At 44.5% G+C, this 11,961-nt stretch overlaps 1 protein-coding gene across 1 annotated transcript in view; it reads right to left on the reverse strand.

Moving 5' to 3' along the window:
* Positions 1 to 10,353, reverse strand: part of KCNQ1 (potassium voltage-gated channel subfamily Q member 1) — a 330,334-nt gene extending 319,981 nt beyond the window's left edge. Inside the window, exon 1 of the mRNA XM_059474699.1 lies at positions 9,956 to 10,353. Coding sequence (XP_059330682.1) covers positions 9,956 to 10,353 — 398 coding nt within the window. The remainder of the gene's footprint in view (positions 1 to 9,955) is intronic.
* Between the last annotated feature and the right edge of the window lie 1,608 nt (positions 10,354 to 11,961).

Below are 11,961 nucleotides of genomic sequence, written 5' to 3' on the forward strand. Positions count from 1 at the left end.
GGCACAGGCATTTGAAGGGTGTAAGATTGAGATTAGCAGCAGAAACCATTTCCTGCATTCATTCTCCTTTGCTCTACTTGTTAACATCCGTGCAGGAGATGAGGCACCTTCAGCTGTGCTGCCCTGCAGCTCACTGTGAAGAAGATGATTCTACCCAATCCCAGCTCATTTTCAGATGACATGGGGAAGGGGATAGCTGCTACAGGAACAAACACACTCTTGGACAGCAATTCCTTACTCTGCAGGAAGAAAATGCATTCAGTACAAGGACCTCAGCCTTCGTGGTACAAGGGATGAGCAAGAGCTCTGCAATCCTTGCCTCTGCTATTACACCTGGTGTCTTTGGAGAAAATCCAAGGAAATTACCTGCTGGGTGATTTACATTCTGTGCTCAAACCATGACCCGATTTTCTGTACTATCCAAATAATTTAAAAGTGTGCAATATTAGCACTGCAATGAGAAAGCACTGTAAAAAATTGAAACAATTTAAAAGTATCCCTGAGGTATCAGGAATTCACTGCAAGTTTGCAGAGGAAACCAACAACTTCTGAATTTCTACACGTCCAGGCCTGCCCAGTCTCCTTGTGTCAGTTCCAGCTGTCTGACAGTGAGCAGCTTACTGCAAGGGTGACCACACTCTGCTCTAAACAGAGGGATAAGCTGTGTTCCTGCCCAGTCTAAAACACATAAGCAGGGACAGAGGGAAGACCACCAATTGTCAGAATCTACAACAAAACTACTGGTGAGATGGTAAAAACCTGCATTAAAATAGCGTGTGATTTGACATATTTACTCAGACATGAGACAGCAGTCACTTGGACAAAGTTCATACAGAATTAGCACTGTAAGATGCTTAGTGTTAAAGAAGAAACAGCCTTACTATAAATAAAATAATATTAAAATATTTCTACACATCTGGTGCACAATGCCTTGCAAGTAGTTATAATTGCCCTAATTATGGAGATGAGTAGATGCAAGTTTTTGTCTTCACTAGTTGGTCCCTACCTTTTACCTCTACAAATTGCTCCCACTAGGAAGCAAACAGCTGTCCACACAGTTAAGTTAAACACATGATAAGAACTTCTGAAGAATCAGACCAAGCATTACTCCAACAAAGGCATTATATTTCCTATTATTGTAAAAGAAAATGTATGCTCTATTTCTGGGGTAATAGTAAAAATAATAGGTTATTATCAAGAGCACAATTTCTTAGCATAAACAAAGATTTTCTACTATTCTGTGATCTCAGTTCACTAAAAACAGTATATTGTTCATTTGAAGTAAATACTAGTGTAGTTATATACAAAGCATTTACTTTTTAAGAAACCTCAGCAGATTGCACAGGGATTTTAGAGTTGAGAGTAAAAAAAATCAGTTCTCTATTACAAATGTGACAAAACTGTGTTGTCAAATGAGGTCTCATAAGTCCACTGGCATTAGCAAAACATGTGAGACGTATGTTTCTAGTGAGAGCTTTAATATGAAATCCAAAGATTCACATCAATATGTGCAGAAGCAGAAGAAACTTCAAAGGATCCAGAAGCCCTGTCCCAGGTTTATTTTTGACTTTAAATGACATTTTTCATAAAATATTGAATTACAGTGATTGTGAAGAACAAGAAAAAAAAATATTTAACACTGAACAACCTACAGTATAATTTCTTATTTTTGGGAATTTATTGCTTTTAAAATGATGAAATCCCAAGGCTGCAGACTTGGTGCTTGATGTATTCCTTGTGAAAAGTACCAGACATTTTTTTCTTAAACTCAAAAAGGATTCAGTCAGTTTTGAGCAAATGTGTGCTCATTATCTCACACAACTGGAAGTTCTGACATTAAAGCAGTTCAGAGAAAAAAGCCTGGCATTTGTCATGGTGGTTGTACTAAGCTTTAGTAAAACACTAGCTTCCCCTGTGCCTAGGTTTTATTGTAATGTTTCCAGCAGTCACATTCTCTGTTATAAAACGTGGCTGTTAAATAAGGGACTTCCATTGAGGAAAGGTGGGACAATATTTTTGGGGTTTTGATTGAATTTTGTTGCTGTTTTGGGGGTTTTGATTGAGTTTTGGTGGGGTTTTTTTTATATTTTAAACTACTTACAGTGCACTTACACACTTACTCAGGCCCTGCTTTGCACTGTGTGCAACTTCTTACAGTTCCTTGAACATAGAAAATGGCTGTTATTTTAGTATCCTGTACCAGAGAGTAGGAAAAAAAAAAGAAGGAAGTCTATATATCCTCAAAAATTGAGGAAAAGCTGAACCACAAAGTAGCAAAAAAAATAAAAATAAGAACAAAGTCCATATATCCTCAAAAACTGGTCATGTGAGACAAAGGAAAAGCTGACACCAAGCACCTCTATAGTCCTCTAGATATGCACAACCTGGAGGCCAGAAAGACTCTTGATTGATAGCAGCTTTCGCATTTTCTATTTAAAAAAACAACAACAACCACCAACCCAAAAAAAAAAAAAAAAAAACCAAAAAAACCCAAACAAAAACCAACTACCTAAAAATGTACAATAAAATTAATATTAGATTTGATTACTACAGCATTGAATGCTCCTACCCATTATAAACAGAGATATTAAACACTCTCACATGCATATCTTCCTGGTAGGAGGCAAGAACTCCATAGCTCAACTACTCCTGCAGCAGAGCCTGGCAAATGCCTGCGCTCTGCCATTACCATGCCTGGTGCTACAATGGGTCTCCCAGGCCATTATGCCAGATGAAGCATGACTGCAGGGGAGGCCGAGTACCCCACCCAAAGCCTCCCCAGCCTCGGCAGCCTGCTGTAACTCAGCCTCCCCACCAGGCTGATTTGCATCTGGCAGCTCTCCAAGGCATCTGAAACATGCTGGCCCTCTCGTTGGCAGGCGGAAAAACACCTTGCCCCCAACAAGACACTATTTTCCATCTGGAACTGAATGGGCAAGTGTTCACAGCTTTTGTGCTCAGCCACTAACACACATTAAACAATCTATTAAGAGACCAAATTAATGAGGTAGTGCCAAGTTTGAAGTCAGCTAAGCCCTGTGCCGGCGCATAGCTCCCTGCAGCATATGCTGGCACCGCTGTTTGTAACACATCCAGCACTCAGGCATTTGGAGCTCAGCCTAATTAGTTCTCTGCAATTGAATCTCAACTCTAGCCCTGATTCAGCTGCAATGGAAGTTTTGAAAGAGGCCTATCTACACAGCCTTGCATGTTTTCTCCCTGGCACTTGAGGAGCCAGGGCAAACAAGTGTGCCAGAATTGCCCAACCAACCATTTGACAGAGACACAGAAACGTGAATGCTGCACTTACTGGTTTTTTTAAGATCATTCATGTGCAACTTTTAAAGGTAGGATAATTCTTTTCCTACCTTTAAAAGCTAACATGAGAGAAGGACTGAAATGTCATACTGGAAGGATGATGGGAAAAGAGAGAAGGCCTATCCTAGGAAAGCCTGCCTAAAATGAAAAAATTCATAACATCTGTGCATTTCACAGTTCTTTATTTCCCCACTGCACACAACCTGTCTTTACTGAGCACTAATTTTTGCCAGTTTACACTCTTCTGCTTCCATTTGTTTTTAGAAAACCTAAACATTAACACAATTACAAAGTCTTTTTTCTCTCTACAAAACTTCCTTGACCCAATGAATTTTTTTCCAAGTAGCCAACCATATCCCACTGTGCATTTCAGAACAGAAACTGGATTTTCCCAATTATTGCTAGAAGTGTCTTCAAAAGGCATTTTAACTAGAAGTTATCTAGATTTTCACCTTCCTTCCCCTTCAACAATCAATACATTTCCACAATAATTTTCATGATGCAGCAATCACTGAATGCAACAAATAATGCAAAGATGGCGATTTCATCAAAGTGGCTTCCAGGCATTATCTACAAGCATTGGCATTGGGAGGATTTGGTTTCTCTTACTGCTTTTCTTTCTGATGACAGTCAATTACTAAGTAAACATGCTTTTTTTCTAGTCAATTACACAGTTATTTGTATTTGCATTTCTTAGAACGCCTAAGAACGTCTACTGTCCCACTTGGATAGAGAAATGGGGAGCCCTTCTGATCTGTAACCAGAATGAGACTTGAGCTCTTCATGGCACAAACTTGGGCTGGTCTCAGCCACAAGACAACCAGACAGCCACGAGCAAAAATGAAACTTCTGACAGGTTACAAATTGGGAAACGGGACAAGAGGAGGGAGCTCTGTACTGGCCAACCCAAAAGATAGTACATCAATTACATGCTCCCAAAGAAGCACTACTGTAGTGCAATATTGTTGATTGTCATCATCTTATTGCAAAGGTTCCATACCTTCTCAGTGATTCCCCATGTATGGCTCCTCACAGCACTGACTCCTTCTTCACAGCACAGCCAACAAACTTCAACTCTCTCCCTAACCAGCTACCCCACTCTTTTGTAGCACTCTACTTCTTATTGGGCACAGCTGTGGCCTGTTAAGGGCAGGCCTGTTCCTAATCTTTGGTGATTAGTACAGCTGCAACTCCTCAGGTGTGAGATTACCTTCTGCACTATCTTTATTTTCTTACATTCTATCCCCCCACACAATATTGTGGCTAAGGGGCTGCACTGCAGCATGCAGAGAGTACAGAGGGAACAACAAAACCCTTTAGCCACTCTCACCTGCCTCCAAAAACCTGCCAAGAGCCCAAGCTTCACCATCAGGCTGATCAGCAAACAGGGGTGCCTCTGCAGCAGCAACTCCTAAACATGAGCAACCTTCTTACATAGGGCAGGCAAATTGTCTTCCCTCCTCTCTGGGAACACTTAAAGTCAGCTTTCCAATGCCTTTTCCCCTCAGGTAACACTTTACCAAGCAGATAGATAGATAGATAGATAGATAGATAGAGTTCGGTTGCAAAGGTGTCTGCTCTGCTGCAAATTGGCCTCAACTAAACTACCTCGATCATGATGAGACAAAAAAAGTTAAAAGTGGGTCTTCCTGCTATTGACAGCGGGGAATATGACCCTGAGCAAGTCATACTTCTTTCTTTCCACTTGGAAAAGCTGTGCTTACCCCTGAGGATTTATGTCTCCTTTTTTTGTTTTAAACAGAATTAATAATCTGGAAGTCTGATTTCAAGCCACAAAAATTTCTAAACATACAAATGTTCATGTCAAAACCACAGCATTTCAGTTTGCAACATTCTTCAGTCTGAAAGAAAAGTCATGTGTGAGCACATGCACACACTAATTGTTTTATGGATCTTTTTTCCTCCTCAACATTTTACACAACAAGTATGAACCAGTAGGTTTGGAAGTCTGTTTGCACCAAGTCTGGAAACATGGCAAAAATGGGATTGTAAATTGGAGTTATGCTTTTTCTTCACGCTAAAGAGCACGGTGTAAACACTGCATTGCCTTTAGTAACTGAATACTGTGAGTCCTGATTCAGGAAACTGGAATATTCTATCTACCCTCACTCCCTATCTCTGTGTGCACACATATGCAGCCATGCTGCTAAGTCTGCCGGTTTCCACAGTTTTCCAAACCCCAGCCACTGGCCAGTCCAGGCTTATGTAAACAACTTGGGATTCAAACAAACTCAATGACAATCATTGCTGATTAAACCAAACTTATACAAAGGCAAAGTAAATTGAACCAGGTACAGGCATGCAAAGATAAAACAGATTATCTCGCATGGCAACAAAGGAGAGGTGCCACAATGGAACAAACCAACGGTCCATCAGTTTCCAAATTGCTCCCTCTGGTTACAGCCAACACTTCAAAGAACACAAGGAGTCAACACTGCCAGAAGTCATTATCTCCCACACCAAGAACAAGATAAATCAGTTCATAACTTCAGTTTCTTCAGGCACATTTTAAGACGCTTATTTTAAAATTAAGAGGGTAAGAAGAACCTCTTCTGTTGAGCACCTAAACCTAAAATAATTATTTTTAACATCTGACAACTTCACTTACTCTGGACAGTCATTTCCAACTGTGGGACAGTACCCAAGAGTTTCAGCAGGCCACTACGAGGGCAGAGTTTCTTTTTCCACCTCTTCTCAGAGGCTGAAAATTTGATTTGTTCAGGCCACAGAACATTTCACCTCTCACAGCTGCCCTCTCAAGGTGCACTGCTATGATAAGTGTGATAAGATGCCCTAGCCTGGAAGGTCACTGAGAACAGAGGCACTCAGTCATTCCCCTGCTCTGACAGCCAAGGCAGATTTGGTGGCCCTGGCTGGACATTGCCACCCACACAGCCAGGCCACAGGGCAAGCAAAGCCTGCAAAGTCTGAATCTCCAAGCAACCACCAACCGTGTCTGCAGAAGCCATGCAGGTAGATCCTCAGACACCAAGCACAATTTACTTGCCCTGGTAAAATCAGGTGTATGCACACCGTATGCTTAATCTACTTACATGAAATTTATTACAAAATCAAACCAAGTCAAGTAGCTGAACTAAGAGGTTCTAGCATCTCCACAAGTAAATTTAGGCAGGTTTCTTGAGTTAATCAATGAATGGTCGATTAGCCATTCTTTCTCCCCACAGAGACCATTTCCTCAGCCTTCAAAAATCAAGTACAAGTGAGGGACAATAATTCATTCTCTATTCTCACTTTGGTTTAAGCAAATAAGAAAAATTCTTAGAAAAGACCTGTCTAGAATTAAGTTAATTTAATCAGAGACTGGGGTGTCAAATTGCCCTGGAGATTGAAAATATCAACAAGAGATAATACACATTTTGCATAGTGGAAAATAGGTATTTCTGACACCTTATAAAAGAAATAATTCAGAAGAAAACAGGTCATGGCCTGACCTGTGCAAGACAGCCAGATTCCATCCTTTAAGTCAAGGGTACACAAGGGCCTTACTCACTAGAACAAGCAGCAATTAAAATAATATGAAACAAACAAAACAACCTAGAATCTGTGGATTAAAGCTTGGTGTCCAACTTCCCTTTTCTAAGCAATATAACACAAAACCAAGGAAAATCAATCCTGAGTATCAGTTCTTAGCTATTAGTATTCTACATAGCACTGACTAAGATTCCTGAGCAGGAAAAGGGTGTGACAGGCAATCAGTAGATGTAGCTCCTATCGCTTGATAAACAGTGTTTTAACAAGCAGCCAGAGATACAGGTCCGGAGTAAGCTACAGGGGCTATTCCAGGAGTTGTTTCTAACTGTAATAATTACAGCACATAATTAAGACCACAGCCACACACTCCACACCACGCAGAAAACAGAAAATTAAGCCTCCAGTGGTTGTTGCTCCCATCACTGGGCTAGATCTTGGCCAGGGCTCTCTACTCAGCTTAGGGCTTTATGCCCTGATTTAACACCACTCCCGTTTCCTCTCCTTCCCCTCTAAACATTTAGGACAGCCACTGAGACCTCCCAGGCAGCTGAAAGCCCCTGGAACAGAGCAGCAGGCAGACTGCAAGGGGAGTCAAAAAGACAACAGGCAAAATGAGTTCAGTTCCTTAAACTCGTTTGGGCAGGAGAGACTAACACCAGGGTCCTTGCACTCCCCAAGGTAAAACCAGGCTTAGCATTCTATGAATGACTGTTTGCATGCTGACAAGAGAACAATCGAGTACTTCCTCCAGTGGGAAAGGAGCACATGCACACCTCTGTGTGTGCCTGATGACTCCAAGTCCTTTCCAGCTCTGCACCTCATCCCTTGTATCCAGCTGCCTGCACAAAGCAGGTCCTGTGCCTCCTCCCGAGGAGACACTGATGCCCAGCAGCTTCTCTGAATCAGACAAATCTGCCTCAGCAGTTCATTTTAGCAACAATTCATCTGCCAGTACTCAGCACCTGGCCGGCAGGCATTGTACTCCAGAGCATTCCTTTGGGAGCTCAGAAAGAGCTGGAGAAGTATGGACCAAAGACCAGTACCTTACACCATGATTTAATGGGCACAAAAAGCTTATGTACTACAAGAAAAGGAAAAAAAAAAAAAAAAAAAAAAAAAAAAGCTGGGAAGCTGGGCTGAGAACAGTAAAGTCTCAATTCCCTCTGCTGGTGGGAATCAGAGCTAGGTTGCCTAAATGGTACTTGCAGATCGCCTTGTGAGAAACATACAAGGGTGTCAGTACCCTCTTCTGTCTCTTCAGTGCCCTAAGGAATTTGAACAATGCTCGGTAAGAGGCTTGAGAATATTTACTGCCGCTGTCATTCGTCATTGCATCAGAAGAGTTCTGGAAAGAAGGGAAATGCTGGGGCTAATGCTTACACCTGGGTGTGTGTTGAGGGGGAAACACGTAATGACTTACACAAATTACAGAATCTTAATTCTTGCGCAAACAGGATTAATCCACACTGCAAATACTTGCAAAAAAAAAAAAAATCAGTTAAAAATCAAGCTAGAACCTTAAATAGTGAAAGGAACATAAGCTTGGTTTTTGTTTTTAAGAGTTTTCCTAGACTTGCTGTTAAAATTTAGAGAAGATTAATTAAGATATTGAAAACAGTTTGCTGCACCATCCAAGCATAATTTGAGACACCTGGAAGGTCAGAAACCATACAAGATAGCTACCAAAAACTCCTGGTTAGGGGGAGAAAAAAAAAAGGGGGGGGGGGGGCAGCTCCAATTTCCAAAACTGTTTTACATTGTTCAACGACAGCTATTAGGCACTTCATCATTACAGTCATTACTCATTTTCTCATCTCATGGCATTATCATAAGGCCAAAGAGAATGGAGCCCACAATTATCTCAGCAGTTGTATCCAGTCATCTCCCAATTACATACACTCAGATGACAGCTGTTTCCCCTGCACTAAAAAAAAGTTGGTACCACTTAACCTGTTGACCTAAACACTCCAGAATCCTCAAGTGTGGAACAGAAGCACAAAATCCTGCACTAACTTTAGATAACAGTTATTTAGAAATTGAACTTAAAATCAGAATACAGTAACAAAGTCATAAAAACTGACTTTGGTGTGATTTGTCTTAGGATTTTGACCACAAAACATCTTTAACTCTAGCTATTGGAATAAGCATGTATACGTATAATGGATATACACACACACATATATATGTTTGTGCGTGAATACAATAAACACACGCCACATTCCTACCTGACCTTCTCACCTACATTTATCACACGCCAAATGCCCAAGGGCCACACAAGCCTTCAGCAACACCTCGATGGAAAAGCTTATACCTCACAGAGACACTTGTTGGGATGCTCGTGCTGCACAGACCTGCTGGCTGGGTTTGACACTGCAATCTACAGACAGTACTACAGAAAAAGCAACTTTCAACCTACCTGCGGCTCAACAGCGCTCTCCGACCACCACCTCCTCCCCATCCTAATGGATAGCACAAGGAGGGAGAGCCGGAGCAATAAAAGAGGTAAGGAAAACGAGCATCACCTGTTTCTCATCCTCCTCTGACAAGACTGCAGCACTGATAATTGACAGCACCTGTTCAATAGCACCTGTTTAATTAGAACCGGCTGCTATGCAGCGAGCATCGGCATCACACAGGTGTCACTGCTTGAAATCAGGAGCCATGCATCAAAAAGTAATAAAGAACGGGTGACACTGCTACCTACTTCATTTCTACGATCAGTATGAACGAGGCTCCCTGGGTAGCCTTCCGAAGAAAATTGCCTGAAACCAGTTCCTGCACTATTTGATAAATACACCCAAGGGCTCCTGAACTGAGATACAGCATTTCTCTTAACTAAAAAGGCAAACTTTCCCCTGGAGGGTGACTTTTGTTTTACTTCACACCTGCAGGAAAAAAAAAAAAAAAAAAAAAAAACCACAACAAAAAAACCACCAAACCACGCACAGCCCAAAGGACTGTATCTGCCCGATGTGTAAGCGCGGAGCACCGGGTAGGTCTGGGCGGCTCCGTGCCCGGGGAGCCTCCGGGGAGGGGAGGGGGCTCGCTCAGGGCACGGGCAGCGCTGCAGCGGCGGTAACGGGAGCGCGGAGCAGGTGCCCGGCGGCAGCGGGGCGCTACTCACACGGTGAAGTGGTACACGAAGCACTTCCATCCCGTGGGCCGCTCCAAGAAGTTGTAGACCCTGCCCTGGACGCTGCTGCGGCTGAGCAGGGGCTTGCGGAGGCTGTAGATGGAGACGCGGGGGTCCAGGCTGACGGGGGGCCGCGGGCAGTCGGCGCTCACCACCAGCACCTCGCTCCGCAGGCGCGGCGCCCGCTCCCGCTCCGGCGTGGGGCCGCATCCCGCGGGCGCCTGCCCGCCCTGCGCGGCCGCCAGCGGGGCGTAGTGGGCGTTCGGGGCGCTCTCGGCCAGCTCCAGCGCCGCCAGCTTCTTGCCGGGCGTCATGCTGCCTCTCCTGGGCAGCGAGAGCCGGCCCAGGCTGCGGCCCTTGGGCTCGCCCGGCGGGGAGCTGGAGGACATGGCTGGGACGGCGCGGCGGTGCCCCGGGAGCTGCGGGCAGCCACGGGAGCCCCGTCCCGCCGCCGACACCGCTGGCCCGGCCCCCGCGGGGCGGCTCCGGCCGGGAAAGGTGCGGGGGGCGGGGGCGGGCCCGGCGCAGTCCCGGAGCCGCCCGGCGGGAGGCGCTGCCCGCGGCCGCCGCTCCCCTGCCCGGCCCCGGCCGGAGCATCCCCGGGCCGCGCTGCGAGCGTCGCTGTCCTCACTGCCCACCTTCGCCTGCAGCACCGGTGCCTGTCACCGCTATGGCTGCGTGCAGGCGGCCTCTCACCTGTGTGAGGAGCTGCCAGGGCAGAGGGCAGGGAACAGCCTTCCAGCAGCCCAGCAGACTTCCCTGTCTTCTCTGCCACTCCAGTGTTTCCCAGAGCTGTGGCAGTGGGTGGCTTGAGATGCTGGGGTACAACCCCTCGCTTCAGATTTAGGACCTCCAAAGCCTTCTGCACCTGCCGCTCCACTCCTTTTTGCAGAATTTCAGCGCCTGGGAGCAGCAGAGCTCTGCCAGGGTTTGAATTCTCGAGGAGGCTCTTTTTAAAATGAGTAACAAGAACGATGAGCCCAAAAAAACGGGTCTCGCAGTCCTTTGTGTTATTTTAACCAAAGGGAGCGTATACCTGAAGAACTGGGGAAACAGTAGAACTCAGCAAACACAGTCCTGCAGAACTGCATCCTCTACAAGCTGGGTCCCTCACCAGCATCCTTCTGGCTTCTGTGGAAAGTTGCATATGTTTGGCCATCGAGACCAGGTCATTCTGAGGCCCTGGATAACTCCCCTGTGTGGTGGAGTTAGTTACGCCTCCCATAATTGTGCTGTGAATCAATTTGTCGTGACTTTGGTGCACCAATTAGTTAACAATTCCCATTCCCAGAGTGAAGGGAAAGGTGCTCTTTGATCTGGACTGGTGGGTTTTTCTTCCAGCTCAAAATAGAACAGCACTAGTAAGAGCTATGTTGAGTTCATGGTTGATACTGGTACCCGGACAAGAATGTTACAGGGAGATAAGGTGCTAAATAAAGTTAAACGAAAACAACCCTTCTAATTGCAGCTCCATTCAAATGTCAGGCTGCACAAATTGTAGGGGAGAATTATAGGGGAACCAGGCAAGATCCTCCACCAGTGTAAACAAGAAAAACCAGTGGGCTCTTGTACTTATTTACACCCCTGAGGGATCTGGCTCCATCTTAGGAATACAAAACCAGAAGTGTTAAAATGAGACTTTGAAAAACTTGTTTCTAAACCAACAATGTCCTAACCAGGTTTTCCCCCCCTCCACCAGAGCATGAAGAACAAACCAGCTCAATAAAAACAGCATTTCAAAGGAAAAATTTCCTGCATCAGGTTAAAATAGAGCCCGATTCTTCTATTTTGAGGAACTGTTCTTTCCTGAAACAAGCCTGCAAGAAAAATGGCTAATGGAAGAAAGAATGTCACCACTACCCTTGAAGGCTCACTGTTTGAGGGCCAGCCTGATAAAGTCTTGATATTAAAGCTAACAAATGTGTTTCTTTACGTAAGTGTTCCGCTTTGTTTTATAGACCAACATAACATTGTCTGGGTTATCCTGGAGCAAGCTG

The sequence above is a fragment of the Ammospiza nelsoni genome, chromosome 6 (genome assembly GCF_027579445.1).
Source record: "Ammospiza nelsoni isolate bAmmNel1 chromosome 6, bAmmNel1.pri, whole genome shotgun sequence".
Classification (NCBI taxonomy): domain Eukaryota; kingdom Metazoa; phylum Chordata; class Aves; order Passeriformes; family Passerellidae; genus Ammospiza; species Ammospiza nelsoni.